Here is a 16,527-nt window from a genome sequence, read left to right on the forward strand (position 1 = left end):
TTTCCAAAACTGTCGGAGGCGGCATTTGGAGAGTCATCCTATACAACCTTCCCTGGGGATGTCTTCTCCTCCCCCGCCCCCCACGCCTGCCCCCCACGCCTGCGGAGGTGTGTCTAGCTGACGGAATCCTGGGTAACTGCAGGGAACCTCTGAGACAAAAAATAAATAAAATACACCACACGTTTTTCTACATGACATAAAGCTTCTTTCTTAAAAGTTTATACTTTTATTTTGATGTTTTGCTTTCAAATCCATGTATTTGTAGACTGGACTTACTGGATTATTAACTTGAATTTTCTTTCACATGCAAAATAAATAACACAATGAAAAGGTTCTAATTGAGGAAATGTCATATGTACCCTCTCTGAGAGCAGAGAACACTAACCCATCAGCTGAGGGATGTCCATCTCTGCCTACCACCATACTGTAAACAAGAATGTCAGTTTAGAGTTTGAAAGGAATATATATATATCTTAGATAGATAGATATAGATATTTTCCATTTCAGAGATTCCGTTAAAGGGAGTTGGGAATATTTGACATCACAAATCTCCCAACAATCTCAAATCTTTGCTCCTCAGCACTTACCACGGTGTAGTAGATTGTATATTTTATTTGAATACTAAATGAATATTTAGTATTTTCTCCCCTGAAAGGATGTAAGTTTACAAGAACAGAGATTTTGTCTGTTTTCACACTGTGGTTACTATAACATCTAGAACACGGGCTGACACATCTTAGTCGCTGGTGATTTGGTAAATACTGTATGTTAGAAACTGCAATTTCTAACACATCCAACACCAGGATACGGCATTAGTCTTCACCTTTTTCCTTTAATTAAAAAAAAAAAAACCCACAGAAGAGTACAAAAATGACAACACAGAATTGATCCACTGTTTAACATTAGAACATATTAAATATAAACCTCCTTTATAGTTAAAGACAAAAGCACACATAAAATTAAAGTATTTTTCACACATAAAATTAAAGTATTCTTCAACTGTTAACTTGTAACCATCTAGGCTACCAGTATCACAGAGCATGTGTTTAAGAACTCTTCTTTTACTTAACAATGGCTCCAAATAGAAAGAGTAGTGATGCTGGCAATTCAGATATGTCCAACAGATGCTGTAAAGTGCTTCCTTTGAGTGGAAAGGTGAAAGTTCTTGACTTAATAAGGAAAGGGGGCAAAAATTGTATGCTGAAGTTGCTAAGATCGACAGTAAGAATAAATCTTCTTGCCGAAACCGGTTTGGCTCAGTGGATAAAGCGTCGGCCTGTGGACTGAAGGGTCCCAGGTTCGGTTCCGGTCAAGGGCATGTACCTGGGTTGCGGGCACATCCCCAGTGGGAGATGTGCAGGAGGCGGCTGATCAATGTTTCTCTCTCATCGATGTTTCTAACTCTCTAGCTCTCTCCCTTCCTCTCTGTAAAAACTCAATAAAAAAAAAAATATATATATATAAAAAGAATAAATCTTCTGTCTGTAAAATTGTGAAGAAAAAGAAAGTTGTGCTACTTTGCTGTTGCACCTCAAACGGCAAAAGTTACAGCCACAGGGTGTGGTCAGTGCTCAGCGAAGCGGAAAGTGGCATCCGTGTGCAGGAAGGCACGGGCCGGAAACTGCTCTGATCGGCCCCGTGTTTTGCACCTGAAAGCCCTGAGCCTACGGGAAGGGACGCCCTGAAACGAGTGACAGCATTCACACACCGTTCTTTGTAGTATGTTGTTATAATTGTTCTGTTTCAGTATTATTGTTGCTAATCTCTCACTTGCCTAATTTATAAGTTAAACTTCATTACATGTGTGTATAGGAAAAAACCGGCACGTGTAAGGTTTGGTGCTATCCATGGTTTCAGGCATCTGATGGAGGTCTTGCCACTATTAGGGGCAGAAATAGAATATTAGACACTAGCTAAGAAATATTACCAGTAATCATACTCTTTAACCATGATTGTTCTTTTCTGATTACAGAAGGCACATTTTCATTTCCCTGGGAGTGTACGCCCTGGAACATGGGCGCTCACAGCGGCATGCAGGCCATCCTCCTGTCCCGAGAGCTGCCTATCATTATGGAAAGATTGGCAGCCTGTGGCTGAGACCATCTAGTCCCAGAGGCACCTGCTCTTTACAACCCGAGTTTATTGCCTGTGATCTGGTCCTGGGGCACCTGGAGGTGCCTGCCCTCTGTGACCTCCTCCCGCCCCCGCCCCCCTCCACCAGCCCTCATGGCTTGTAACCTGCAATGAGTATCCCGTGCCCACATCCCCATGCCTGTAATTCCTACGTTCCCATGTCATCTTTGTTCTTCTGCCCAATATAGAGAGCTGGCTTATGGGAGGAGGGGGGTGGGGGGGAGAGCAGATTTTTGTGGATGTCCTGTTGCTCTTCCACACTGCCGGAAATATTGGAATAAATGCTCATATAGGATTCAGCCCCGTCTCTGCTGAATTGGCAATTATAATACCTCTGGGATAAGGAGGACTTACTGCACTGCATTTCTCAAGATTGAATCAAAGCTATGTCATATGTCACATCGTTAGCAATTGCTACAGGTGACCCATGCGAAGATCATTTCTGTGGGAAGGGACTTCGGGATAACTTTTAGTCGAGGAGCAAAGACTGGGAAGATAAGACAGTGTGGCGAATGACAGGGCATCGTGGCAGCCAGGATTCCTCAAAGTATCAGCCTCCCATTACAGACTTCATTTGGAGGTTTGGTGTGACCTTAGAGATCTCCAAGCTTCAGAATTCACCCACCCACCCCAGAGGCCCAGAAACTCCTTGTGCGGGCATGTCCCTCCGGCAGAGACCGAGTGCCTGCTGATGAGGCTGGGAGCAGGAAAACGGGACTGCGACTGGCTTACCTCCCCCCTTATCCCCCCCCCCCACCCCGCCACCCGCCCCCTGCCCACCGTTCCATACTCCTCAGCCAGAGCCATTGCCTTTCATTAGCACTGGTGTCTGATGAAGGGCAAGAGTGTAATGGCCACTGTAATGAGAAGGCATCTTCACAAGATCAGAGCAGGCAACTCCACAGAATTTATTGCAGATCATTTACTTACAGGACAATTGGGCTGCAGCAGCCAGCCAGCCGGCAATATTGCACAAAATATGCTCCCTATCTGTTGCAGTGCCGTTTAAAGTCATATAATTCAGGTACCAACGATGGACAAGACAAAGGGACAAAGAATGTGGTAGCACTGGGTATATACTCCTGGTGGTTTTGTGATGAATGATTGGTTTTCATCGATACTATAAACAGTTTGATACTTATCTCAATTTTCATGGCATCCTGGTTATTGCTAAAATATATACTAATGGTGTGTGGACGAAAAGGGGCCACATGCTAACCTGACTACTCCGGGAAGGCCTGCCTGACAGCCTTGCAAACTCAGAGACCTAAAGTAACCACAAAGGATGTTCTGAAATGAAAACCTTTTAATTAAAAAACAGTTTATAGTAGGTAGGCATGTCCTAGGCCAGTATCTTCCTTGACAAAGACCAACTTTGATCTTTACTGAGCATGTTGTCTTTTTGCATCTAAGATAACATACCTGTGACATGTCAGGGTAACTTGCAACTTCCCTTTTTCCCGACCCTCAGGGTGCAACCAATGGCACCAGAGCAGAGACCATTCCCTCTTTGTTGTTATCTGTTAATTGTTGCCTGTTAACTATCCTGTACTCATCTGTGTGTGTGTGAAGGAAACATGTCTATCATTTTACTTTTTATCCAATCACCGAGGTTTCCCTACTTTTCTTTCTCCCACCTCCCAGATCTATCACCAATGGATTTCCTGTAACCCACCTGATGGTAACTTATAAAAATAGGTGAAAAACCACCATTCTCCAGTGCATTGTCTTAATTCGTTGAGATCCTGCTCTCGGCAATGGTGGACAGTTTGGCTCAAATGAACTCACATTCTTTACCGGCCTGAACGTTCCTCAGGTAACAGCTGTTGTAAGGAACACGGAGCCGCCAACAGGAAAGCGTGGCTGTGCTGGCGAAGGGCAGTGACGGTGGTCAGTCACAGCGTGAAACAAAAATGAAAGCACATTCGGGACAGAGACGGGGCTGGTGGCGGAGGACAGGCGTGTCGGACTGGTGGTGAGTCCCGGAAACGTCACCGGGATGCTGTCCACTGACAACGGGTGTGTTTCAGAACCAGGATCCCATTGGTTGAAGAGAAAGGGCTGTAACTTGCCGCCAATGGCACAGACTCACGTTCGCGCCCCGGCGCGACTATAAAGAGGGCAGCTGCGGGAGACTCGGCTCAGATCAAGGTCTGAGCGGAGGTTTCCTGTCCATCATGTCGGGACGCGGCAAGCAGGGCGGCAAGGCGCGCGCCAAGGCCAAGACGCGGTCCTCGCGGGCCGGGCTGCAGTTCCCCGTGGGCCGCGTGCACCGGCTGCTCCGCAAGGGCAACTACGCCGAGCGCGTCGGGGCGGGCGCGCCCGTGTACCTGGCGGCGGTGCTGGAGTACCTGACGGCCGAGATCCTGGAGCTGGCGGGCAACGCGGCGCGCGACAACAAGAAGACGCGCATCATCCCGCGCCACCTGCAGCTGGCCATCCGCAACGACGAGGAGCTCAACAAGCTGCTGGGCAAGGTGACCATCGCGCAGGGCGGCGTGCTGCCCAACATCCAGGCCGTGCTGCTGCCCAAGAAGACCGAGAGCCACCACAAGGCCAAGGGCAAGTGAGGAGCAAGTCGCCACATCCGAAACCAAAGGCTCTTTTCAGAGCCACCCACGCTTTCACTAAAGAGCTTGCGGTTGCCATGGAGGAGCAGCTACTTGAGAATGCTCCCTCCCACCCACCAGGGGGCGTCACTGTAGACACCCTGTAGACGGGAAAGGAGCTGCAGTGAACACAAAGCTAGCGACAGTGCGGCCACTAAGGGATAGAGACTCTGCACCCGGTAATGAACGCATGAAAGCTGCAGGCCCTCGGGCTCAGACCAGGACAAAACACGACCGGAACACGCCGGGTGGAAGGTGACTAAATGCAAATAGAGTTAGCGGCCCGCAGGGCGATGAAACCACTCCTGTCTCTTGTTGGTGTGGTTTTGCATCTTAATGGCTCACATCTTCGCTAACGCCCACCTCCTAGCCTAGGGGGACCTAGAGGGTTAATAGGAAAGCAACGCTGCCCGCCCCGGGGTCGCGTCCCTTCCGCGGAGCTTCCCTGCCGGGGCCCAGCGTGACTGGCACCGTCATCTTTCTCTCCACTTACTCGTTTGAGGATGTGTTCTCTTAACCCCTTTTACACAAGTCTCACTTCAAATGGTTAAACGTAGTGGAATGCTGCCTACGAACGTGGTAGGGAAAGGCCAATGTCAACCGAGCTATAATATCAAATGTGAAATGGAGTTCAACAGACATTTAGAAAAGGCCTACAGAACATTTTAAAATCTCTGAGTTTAAATAGAGAAATGAAGAAACCGACGGGAAATCCTCTTTCCTAAACCTGCATGAGACTGAAAAGTCCCTTGGCCAATCCCACGTAGCGCGCGCTTTTTTCAAAAAGATCAAAGGGAAGCCAGTTTCCGGCGTCAAAATTTAAAATTTTTATTCCGCGAACAAGATATTTACATGAAATTCTGCGGAGCAAAGACAGAGGACATTGTAAAGAAAATGCGTACAGACCGAGCGACGAGAAAGGGTAGGAAACAGCCTCTGCTGAAAGGGTGGCTGGGAGGAAGAAGTTAATTTCTGATCCAAACGCCCCGAGGCTCCGGGATCAAAAAGCGGACGCGGCTTCCAATCACGTCACTGCGGGCCTTGATGGGCAGGCGCCTCCTCCAATCACAGCGGCACTTGCCTTATATATACCGGTTGCGAGCCGGCGCTGCCGCCATTCCTGCAGCAGTTCTCTGCTTGTTTGTGTTGGAAATGGCTCGGACCAAGCAGACGGCGCGCAAGTCGACGGGCGGGAAGGCGCCCCGCAAGCAGCTGGCCACCAAGGCCGCCCGCAAGAGCGCGCCGGCCACGGGCGGCGTGAAGAAGCCGCACCGCTACCGGCCCGGCACCGTGGCCCTGCGCGAGATCCGCCGCTACCAGAAGTCCACGGAGCTGCTGATCCGCAAGCTGCCCTTCCAGCGCCTGGTGCGCGAGATCGCGCAGGACTTCAAGACCGACCTGCGCTTCCAGAGCTCGGCCGTCATGGCGCTGCAGGAGGCGTGCGAGGCCTACCTGGTGGGGCTGTTCGAGGACACCAACCTGTGCGCCATCCACGCCAAGCGCGTCACCATCATGCCCAAGGACATCCAGCTCGCGCGCCGCATCCGCGGCGAGAGGGCGTGAGCTCTTGGCGGGCGGCAACCTGGAACCCAAAGGCTCTTTTCAGAGCCACTTCCAGCATCACTGACAGTGGCTGTTGCACTCCTAGTTTACGCGTTAAAAACGCAAGTTCAGCGCACAATTCATGGAAATGGCGTCCCCTCCAGAACTATGGGTATCATTTTCCTCAGCCCATTGAGTGTCAAGATTGGCAAGGCCTCACGTTCAGTGTTTACAGTACAGTAGCTAATTTAGGGAAACTAAGTTGCTTAGCCAACTGTTGCTTTAAACACCAGCTCTTTCAAAGGCACCTATGCGTCCGCGAAGACAAGTCACCGCTTGGACCCTCGTTATCCGCGAGGAAAGAGCTAAAGTGAAGGAACCTGTCCACAGGGAAGGAATTAAGCCCATCCCGTAACAAGGGGTTCAGCGCATAGATCTTGGCACCTCCCGTACCCACTTCTGATAGTCACAAATATGCTAATCAGGTCTGGGAGTCGAACCTGGAAATACCTCTCAGGGTTTGGACAGGCAATTTATGCTCCCTCTCTAGTTCTACTAGAAGTTTCTCTTCCAAAGGCCCTCAACTACTGGAGGATAAGGCCATGCAGGTTCCTTTCAACAAGTCCGGGAAGGAAAGGAGAAGATGGCATTCAGTCTCCAATGGCTGTAGGAAACAAAGTTGAATTAGGGTTATTCTGGTTTTCACTTGCCTAAGTGGCCTAAAATAGGGTTTGGAGGAATGACAGCTCTGTGTTAGAAACGTTGAGTGTAGTGGTTTATTATTCACTCTGAAGGAAAAAAAATCTTATTTTAAAAATGGATACAGCTTAGTGGCTAGCAATTATACGAATAACTGTTAAACATCACCTGTAATCAAATAATGCAAATTAAAACCTTGAAATATTGCGTAATACCCAGTAAATGATCAAAATCAGAAGTTGGGTTTGCCAAGTTTTGCAGGAGAGGTAGAGAAACGTGGTGGTTTACTGATGGTGGGGGCTGGGTGCAAAATGTGAAGAGATTAAAATAAAAGGATTTGGGAGTCATTAGTAAATAAAAGTATTTAAAGAAAAGGAGCGCCTACAGATCCCTCCTGGCTCTTTCCTACCTCTTTTAACCTTTAATTTAGTGCCAATATCCAGTTTCAAATCAGTTGTGTGCACACAGCACAAGCCCTGGGTCTGGCGATGCTAATTCTGTGCTGGAATTCCTGTACTTTCTTTCAATTTCTAATTCCTTTAGCCCTAGGCCCAGAGTTGCTTCTTACGGATCTGACTCCTCCCTATGTTCCCCTCGTATCCCGTGTCTACTTTTCCTGCTACATGTGCTTCAGTGTTCCTCCCCCTTAGACTGAGCTCCTTTAGAACAAGCAGTGTCTCACTGACATTCTTAACTGGTGGGACCGAATGGTGAAGTACATTATTTGTTGAAAGTATAAATGCATTATAATTTACAAAAACGACAAACAGAAGAAATAGTCGTTGGGCCTGCATTTCTTGAAATGGCAAACAGGGAAGTGGCCTAAACGTTCCAATCTTTTCCAAGGACTAACAGGACTTCGCCATGCTGGTATAGACATGAGAAACACACCACAATGTCTGACCTCTCTACTCTCAAAACAGCCTCAGCTTTATTCAGAGAAGTTGGTTCGTATTTTTCAAACTGTAGGTGTCCACCATCACTGCTCTTGGAATCCACTTCTTAGCATCTAGTGGTCATTGCTATTGTAACCGGAAACTCAATGGGTCCTTGCTGCCTGTCACTGCTTCAGCCAGTTCAGCAGAGACAGGGCAGAATCATATCTGAGCATTTATTCCAATACTGCCGACAGCAGGGAGAGCAGCAGGTCACCCACAAATACCTGCTTTGCACCCCACCATAAGCCCGCTGCATATATTGGGTAGGACAAAGATTACATGGGAAGTAAACAAAAGGGTATGGCAAATGGGCAGTGTACAGGTAATGCAGGCTGGAGATTTGCAAAGGCCTCCAAGTATAAAAAGGCTGGGGGTCTTCAAAGGGCTGGCAGTTCTGGGGTCTGCAACAAGGTTGTTAATCTTTCCATAAGAACAGGCAGCTCCCTGATGGGGAGGACAGGCTGCATTTCCAGGCGAGCTCCCAGGTTCCACGTGCAACCCCCAGCCAGGATAGACTGTGCCTTTAATCAGAACAAAACAATCACGGTTAACAGAGCAGGGTTAATATTTCTTACAATTATAGCTGGTCCCCAATATTGTATTTCTGCCCCCTAGCACTATATGTGCACATCTAGCATGCCTGTGGTAATAGATATACGGCCCAGTAGTCTTATAAATTAGTGAGGTGCTTTTACAAATTCAAGACAATTACTTATTAAAGGTTCCAGACTTGCCACCTTCCTGCTGACACACAATGGGTGTCTATGGAAACCACCCCTATTAATGTCCCCTCAAGAGATGCTCGGATGTGCTGACACCTGCCACTTAAGCTAATTTCCAGTATGGACCTGGGTGAACATCTTGGGATGATAGTCAGCATGGCGTTGAAATTCTAGCCGGTCAAGAGCACAACTATTAAGGCAACTTGTCTGGGTTGCAAAAGCTGCCGAGAGCCAATTCTGAAATGTGGCCAGGCTGAGGCAAGGACGGCACCTCGTGTTGGGTAAGAAATTACACTGAATGGGTGAGAGGTGAGAGTGATTGGAAATGCAACTACGTCGTGCTAGCCTTCCGGTGACCATGGGGGGCTCTGAAAAGGCCCTTTTTCACTTGTTTTCAAACGTGGTCTTTACGTGGCCTTGTGGTGGCTCTCGGTCTTCTTGGGCAGCAGCACGGCCTGGATGTTGGGCAGCACGCCGCCCTGCGCGATGGTCACCTTGCCCAGCAGCTTGTTGAGCTCCTCGTCGTTGCGGATGGCCAGCTGCAGGTGGCGCGGGATGATGCGCGTCTTCTTGTTGTCGCGCGCCGCGTTGCCCGCCAGCTCCAGGATCTCGGCCGTCAGGTACTCCAGCACCGCCGCCAGGTACACGGGCGCGCCCGCCCCGACGCGCTCGGCGTAGTTGCCCTTGCGGAGCAGCCGGTGCACGCGGCCCACGGGGAACTGCAGCCCGGCCCGCGAGGACCGCGTCTTGGCCTTGGCGCGCGCCTTGCCGCCCTGCTTGCCGCGGCCGGACATTCTGGCTACAAACTCCACCGCAAGGGGCTGCAAAAGCGAAACTGCGCGGGCGGCACTTTTTATAAACGTTTGTGGCGCGAAGAAGCAGGTGTGGCATTGGTTCAGGTTTCAGCTCCTTCTAAACCAGTGAACGTGCAAGTTTGGGATTCTGGCGCTCTGATTGGGCAGAGCCAGGTTTTGAGCTTGCTCTCCGGAGCCAACAGACACAGGGCTCTGGTTTATCACCTTATTTGCATGCGAGGTTCTATATAAATAGGACACAGCGTGCTCGGCTCTCGCTTTTTCTCTCGTCAACCACCTCCGCCGAGCTCCCGACCATGCCCGAGCCCGCCAAGTCCGCGCCCGCCCCGAAGAAGGGCTCCAAGAAGGCGGTGACCAAGGCGCAGAAGAAGGACGGCAAGAAGCGCAAGCGCAGCCGCAAGGAGAGCTACTCGGTGTACGTGTACAAGGTGCTCAAGCAGGTGCACCCCGACACCGGCATCTCGTCCAAGGCCATGGGCATCATGAACTCGTTCGTCAACGACATCTTCGAGCGCATCGCGGGCGAGGCGTCGCGCCTGGCGCATTACAACAAGCGCTCGACCATCACGTCCCGCGAGATCCAGACGGCCGTGCGCCTGCTGCTGCCCGGCGAGCTGGCCAAGCACGCCGTGTCCGAGGGCACCAAGGCCGTCACCAAGTACACCAGCTCCAAGTAGACGCGCGAGCACGCGGCCTCACTCCTGACCCAAAGGCTCTTTTCAGAGCCGCTCAGTCTTCTAAAAAGAACTGTGACTCACTCTTGATACCGGGTAAGTGTTATTCGCGGTAAAGCAGTTGGCGGGGTTTTTTTCCGCGATCTAGTTGTGAACTTTCACTGCGATGCAGCACAGGCTGAGGCCACCTCTACATTTTGAGATTGATTTATGTCAAGAAGTATCCGGTTCTTAGACAAGCGCAGTAAAGAAAAACAAAATGCTCATTGTAAAACAATCCAATCACACTCAACCATGTTAACCGCTGCAGGCTTCTGTGTAAGGTTTGAATGTCCTATTCCTGCCGTGTGTGCCTTGGTAACGTGGCATTTCGCACCCACTGAAGGTTCCGGCTGTCTGTTTCCCTTTGGCGGGTGGACGACGCTCGTGCGCTCCCCCTGTGCGCTGGTTTCCTAAGTATGAAGTTAGAAAGCCAAAAGGGAGGAAGATACTCACGCATCCGTCAGGTCAAAGAGGGCAGCAGTAACAGCCAATCCAGATGTACAGGAAGTTTGGAAGGAACGACATCCCTGTGCAATTCTATTCTTGCTTTAATACGATGCAGGGTTCATTGCAGAACTGTGGGCCTTGAGGCTTTGTGAGAGGAACCGCCATTTTACCCACTTCCTCAGTTCTCTGAGTGAAATTACTCTTCCTGTCAAACCAAATCCATGTTTTTTCTCTGCTTCACTTGCATGTACTCTTTCTCTACTAATAGGAAGAAAATTTTAAGGATTGGAAAGTAGAGCAGAAAAAAAAAAGAAGGGGAGCAGTGGGCCATTCCCTGCCCCCAACCCAGCATGTCAAAATCCACCTCTCCATTGTAAGCCCTTGGGGACAGCATAGGTGTTTAAAACGTGTGGTCTTTTCCCAGGATCATCATGGAATGACTTCCACACTGAATGTATTTGCTGAAGCGTTCTGACAATGCCCTGTATGCAATTACGGGCCCCCTGGTGATTCAGTTCACTCCCAGGTGTTTACATGAGAGTATTCTGCACACTTGGCAGTGAGATCTGTGAGAACTGAGCAATGCTATTTTGAATGGCAAAATACTAGAAGCAACCACATGTTAATGGCCAATATGTCTATTTGGGTGCATTCACACAGTGGGATAGCATATCGCACAGAAAAGGATTGAAATACACAGCACTTCAATGAATTTTAGAAACAAATTTCAGAAGGTTGATATATATGTGGTACCTTTTTATAAAGCTTGAAAATAAAGCCAAATTTCTCTTTTTAAAAAAATGTATTTTATTGATTCTTCACAGAGCGGAAGGGAAAGGGATAGAGAGTCAGAAACACCGTTCACCTGCCTCCTGCACACTCCCCACTGGGAATGTGCCCACAACCAAGGTACATGCCCTTGACCGGAATCGAACCTGGGACCCTTGAGTCCGCAGGCTGACACTCTATCCACTGAGCCAAACCGGTTAGGGAAAGACCAACTTTCTCTTAAAGCACATGTGTGTGATTTTAAAAAAATTTTTTTAAAGAATTTTAAGAGGTAGTTTCATAAGTAAATGTTTTTATTTTTTTTTTTAATATATTTTATTGATTTCTTACAGAGAGGAAGGGAGAGAGATAGAGAGAGTTAGAAACACCGATCAGCTGTCTCCTGCACATCTCCTATTGGGGATGTGCCTGCAACCCAGGTACATGCCCTTGACAGGAATCGAACCTGGGACCTTTCTGTCCGCAGGTCGACGCTCTATCCACTGAGCCAAACCGGTTTCGGCCATAAGTAAATGTTTTTAAATAGCAGGCAGTGCCTACCTCTGATCCACGCAGGGCAAGGGAATGAATGAGGAAAAGCTCTGAGGTAGAAAGAGAAGCTGTATAAAACAAGTTCCAAGAATCATCTATGTAATCATAAGGAAATCCTGTGAGGACCCCACGCCTACTGGTACATCTCTCGACTGTATGGCTTTCTCTTCGAGAGTAGAAGAAAAAGACCGACAGGCCACTGGAAGAACATGTAGATTCAGAAAACGCACGATTTTAGCTCAGTCAGCAGCCCATCTTCTCCAGCTGTTAACTCAGCTTCTCATAGAACCTATGGCAGCCCTCTGCAGGGCCACGCATGTGTTTGTACGCACGTGTGTGTATTTAGTCTATACTGTTATGTACTTTTGTAACTACAGTGGGGCCTTGACTTACGAGTGTCCCGACTAACGAGTTTTTTGAGATACCAGCTGTCTCTCAGCCAATTTTTTGCATTGAGTTGAGAAAGTAATTTGAGTTAACGAGCTCGGTCTCGGAACGAATTAAACTCGTAAGTCAAGGCCCCACTGTTTATGTGTGTCTACCCTTCCCTCAATTCTGTTATAAGAGAAATCATACTTTTTAAAAAAAAGTATCTTCTCTCCTTCCACATCGCAAGATATTTGTGGATAGTAAGTTCCCCATACATTTGGGGTTTTTAAATCACTACTTTTCAAAGCACAGGTGCCTTTGATTCGGCCTTTAGTGCACAGATGCAGAGAATAAACAGTCAATTCTGATAGTGTCTTGTCTTGTAGAATGAGGGAATCCGAAGATAATATCCAGGAGAGAAAATGGGAACAGAATTTAGAGGCATTGAGATACCTAAACACTAACGTCCCGGGCCTGGAGAATGTGAATATGTCAGAGTCTCGGAAGGAAGAACGCAGGAGGCCGAAGTGGTACGGGCTGATAAGTGGATTAGGTCATACGGAGACCAGACGGGCTGAGTCCCAAAATGGTGCCAGCACCCGGGGATGGAGGGTCAGAGGTTTTATAGGACTCTAGGCGGCTTCCTCTGGGCGGAAAACTGTCTGGGAGGCCCTGGATCCTAGGAAGGGCTGGAGGGGAAGAATAAAGGTCTTAGCAAGTGGACTGTGGCCTGAGCGAAAGGGAACGTCGATTGTGAAGTGGCCTAAAGGTCAGTTCGCAGGGGAGGGAGTATCGATTCAATGATTTGATCAGACCTAACGTATAAATGTGTGTTTTGTGTCAGGGACTGCTTGAGTGACCTGGAATTGTGGGCAGCGAAGACGATGTCTAGAAGACCATGGAGGACGGTGGCTAAAGTCAGCAGGAAGGAGATGAACATGCAGAGGGCATTTTGGCCCATCTAGACAAGGTTCACACAGCGGGGCCCTCACACACCAGCACTTACGTCACTTTATTGGTTTTCATTGGAATTTATAGCTGGCAGCTTCAATAATTCACATGATTTGCTCCAAATAATTTTTGTCAATATTTTTTACCTAAAGAATAATTTCTAGAACAGAGAGAAAGAGATTGAAGCATAGAAACGGATGAGAGAAATCTGATTCTAAAGGACAGTTTTTCCTGAGTTTTATCACCTGAGTAGACTGATGCCTGCTAGCTGGGTGTTGTGGATACTTCAACAAGCCTGTGATTCTCTCTTTTTCTTTAATCTTCACTCAAGGATATGTTTATTGATTTTTTTTTTTTTTTTTGAGAGAGAGAGAGAGAGGAGAGAGAGAGAGAGAGAGAGAGAGAGAGAGAGAGAGAGAGAGAGAGAGAGAAAGGGAGGGAGGGAGGAAGAGAGAGAAACAACACTCCAAAAGAGCCACCCAGCCAGCCAGGGTGAGCCTGTGATTGCTGGAAGCCGGTCCACCCTTGCTGCTTGACACAGTCACTGCAGGGAAGAAACATCTGCACAGCATATGTTTCAAGGGACCTAGTGTATATGGCATATGTTTGTTCCCCCTCTTAGTGCTATGTGTTTTAACCAGGACCCACCTCCCTGAGAAAGGTTGTTTCCCCAGGTGGGGATTTTTCCCTGGATTTAGGGATTAACAGGACTAAGGAAGGGAATAAATCAGTAAAACCCCCTAACTGAGTGCCAGGCGGGTAATTAATCACCTTAACTACGAACAATCACGCTTAAGCTACATAATCTTTACTTAGGATAATCTCCTTCAGTTACTTCCTTGTAGTTTAACAGAACAATAGAGTAGTGACCTTGGAATGGAGATAACACCTTTGGAATAGAATGGATAGGATTAAAATCAACCGAACTAGATGGAGATAGGATTTTTGGCAAAGGTCAGATAAGAAACTATGGACATGAAACAAGGAACTGTAGGAGGTTAAGGGAGGACCAAAAACATACCATGATGTGACTATAGAGGCATGCTTATAGGATCAAATGGTATAAATACAGATGTAAAGAGAGAATAAAGAGAGAACCTGGCTATGCTGATCACCTGAACGCTGTCTCCGTGTCATTCCTTTTGCGCTGACTCCGTCCACACCTTTGGGAACCCCTGGACCTGCTGGGGCTGGACCCCAACATGTGATTCTTCAGCAAAATGGAGACAATAACAAGGCCCCAGTTTTTTAGGACTTTATAAGATGGCGTACACTGCTGACGAAAGGGGTCACCTGCTAGCCTGACCAGCTCAGGGGAGGACTGCGTGGCGCCTTGCAAAGGCGAGAGACCTGAAGTCACCACAGAGGACGGTCTGAAGGGAAACGCTCTCACTGAAAGCAGTTTATGGCGGGCAGTCCCAGGCTGGCTTCTTCCCTGACAGGAGCTGTCTGTACCATAACTAAGCCTGTCTGTTGTCCTTCCCATCCAACGTCCTTCTTCCTGAATCCTCAGGGCACAACCAATGCCCCAGGGCACCAGGATGACCACAGGTTCCTTCATTGTTATTGTTATGATGTTAATTGTGTAAAAGAATCCCGAGGTTTTCCAGCACTGCTTTCTGTGCCTTCCTAATCTATCACCAGTGAATTTTATGAACCCATTTATGTTTCCTCCTTTGATTGTAATGTATAAAAATGGGTGAAAAACCACCATTTTCCAGAGCATAGTCTCAATGCGGTGAGATTCTGCTTCCTGGCAATTGTCGACAGTTTGGCTCAAAGAAACACAAAATTTTTTTACAGGTTTGAATGTTTCCTTACGGTAACAACGCTGATTCCAAGCATGTTCTTGATCCCTGGATAAGGTACATGTATAAAAGATACCATGAAAAATGTATCACATAGATTTTTTTTCTTTCCACAGATTAAGTAATGATTTAAAAGTTTGAGAAATAGCCCTGGCTGGTTTGGCTCAGTGGAGAGAGTGTTGGCCTGTGCACTGAAGGGTCCCAGATTTGAATCTGGTCAAGGGTACATGCTTGGTTTGGGGCTCAATCCCCAGGGCGTACAGGAGGCAGCTGATCAATGACTCTCTCTTATCATTGATGTTTCCATTTCTTTCTCCCTTCTTCTATGAAGTCAATAAAAGTGTATTTTTTAAAAAAAGTTTGAGAAATAAAAGTATCACTATAAATGTTTTACCACAATGTGAACTTCTTGAGTTATATATTTTTATATTTCCTGAGTTAGGCATATAATAGTGGTTCAGTTTAATACATTAATTAAACTAACGTTTTCCTAGATCTGTACAAAGTGCCATGGGGAGCCCAGGAAATTATGGTAAATAGTATGTGAACTTTGGTGGTTAAAATATTGAAATTGAGAATCAAATATCATTCTCTCTTCTCTGCTCCTTCCATCTTTCTGATGAACTAACTGGTAAAGTGTCAGCTGGGTACCCCACTGGCATTTGCTGATCCCACCCACCCTGCCCTCTTTCACCTTCATGACCCAGAGCTTGTCTCGAGCTCCGTGTCACCACAGTAAACAGCATGTACCTGGAGCTGAATATTTTTTAAAAATATTGATCCAAAGTGGTGATGGAAATAAAGAAAAAATACTCTTCAATTGTCATTTTCTTTTCTGTTCATGGTCAGAGGTAAGGTAGTGATGTAAAGTTGTCTTTTGAAATACTGTTTTATAAAGAGTATATTTAAAGAAAAAAACGTAAGTAAATAATAGTTTAGATTATATCCAGATACAGAAAAAAAAAATATTGTGAAAGTGGAACTCAAATTACTGAAGTTTGAACTATCTTACCTATAATAGACAAACATGTAGATTGACCGCCCTTCTGCTATGCTCACCAGCCAATCAGGAGAGTATGCAAATTAACCCAACAAAGGTGGCGGTTAATTTGCATACGTAGGCATGAAGCGGCAGAGTGAAGACGGAAGGCTCGGGCTGGAGAGAAGGCCTGGGTCCCGAGTGCTGGAGGAGAACTGGTGCCTGCAGCCAGGAGAAGGGAAGGCCTGTTGCATGAATCTCTTCGTGCAACGGGCCTCTAGTCCTTAATAAAATAACATACCATAAATGACAGAGTAATACTATTATGTTTCGATATAAATTATATATCTATGTCTGTTATATACATATGTAATGACATATATAAAATATATTTTATATAGTTAATAATAAATACAGTTTATTACAATAACCTTAATTTAATATTCACTGCTGTATGAATTTGGAGGTAGTAAATGTTG

The 16,527-nt window shown here is 47.1% G+C and overlaps 4 protein-coding genes across 4 annotated transcripts; 3 read left to right on the forward strand and 1 right to left on the reverse strand.

Annotated features, from left to right (window-relative positions):
* Positions 1 to 3,024: 3,024 nt before the first annotated feature.
* LOC308534363 (histone H2A type 1) lies at positions 3,025 to 4,703 on the forward strand (the record flags this gene model as incomplete). The annotated part of the gene is made up of 1 exon (XM_081112849.1): positions 3,025 to 4,703. The coding sequence occupies exon 1, from the start codon at positions 4,311 to 4,313 to the stop codon at positions 4,701 to 4,703; it is 393 nt and encodes a 130-aa protein (XP_080968975.1). The 5' UTR covers positions 3,025 to 4,310.
* Positions 4,704 to 5,894: 1,191 nt separating this feature from the next.
* LOC308534386 (histone H3.1) lies at positions 5,895 to 7,293 on the forward strand (the record flags this gene model as incomplete). The annotated part of the gene is made up of 1 exon (XM_081112874.1): positions 5,895 to 7,293. The coding sequence occupies one exon, from the start codon at positions 5,895 to 5,897 to the stop codon at positions 6,303 to 6,305; it is 411 nt and encodes a 136-aa protein (XP_080969000.1). The 3' UTR covers positions 6,306 to 7,293.
* Positions 7,294 to 9,050: 1,757 nt separating this feature from the next.
* LOC308534672 (histone H2A type 1-H-like) lies at positions 9,051 to 9,437 on the reverse strand (the record flags this gene model as incomplete). The annotated part of the gene is made up of 1 exon (XM_081113240.1): positions 9,051 to 9,437. The coding sequence occupies one exon, from the start codon at positions 9,435 to 9,437 to the stop codon at positions 9,051 to 9,053; it is 387 nt and encodes a 128-aa protein (XP_080969366.1).
* A 317-nt stretch (positions 9,438 to 9,754) lies between these two features.
* On the forward strand, positions 9,755 to 10,135 carry LOC308534490 (histone H2B type 1-C/E/F/G/I; the record flags this gene model as incomplete). Its single annotated transcript, XM_081113006.1, has 1 exon — positions 9,755 to 10,135. One exon carries the CDS (start codon positions 9,755 to 9,757, stop codon positions 10,133 to 10,135), a length of 381 nt encoding a protein of 126 aa, XP_080969132.1.
* Between the last annotated feature and the right edge of the window lie 6,392 nt (positions 10,136 to 16,527).

This window comes from Myotis nattereri, assembly GCF_964212035.1.
Source record: "Myotis nattereri genome assembly, chromosome: 18".
In the NCBI taxonomy this organism is placed as follows: domain Eukaryota; kingdom Metazoa; phylum Chordata; class Mammalia; order Chiroptera; family Vespertilionidae; genus Myotis; species Myotis nattereri.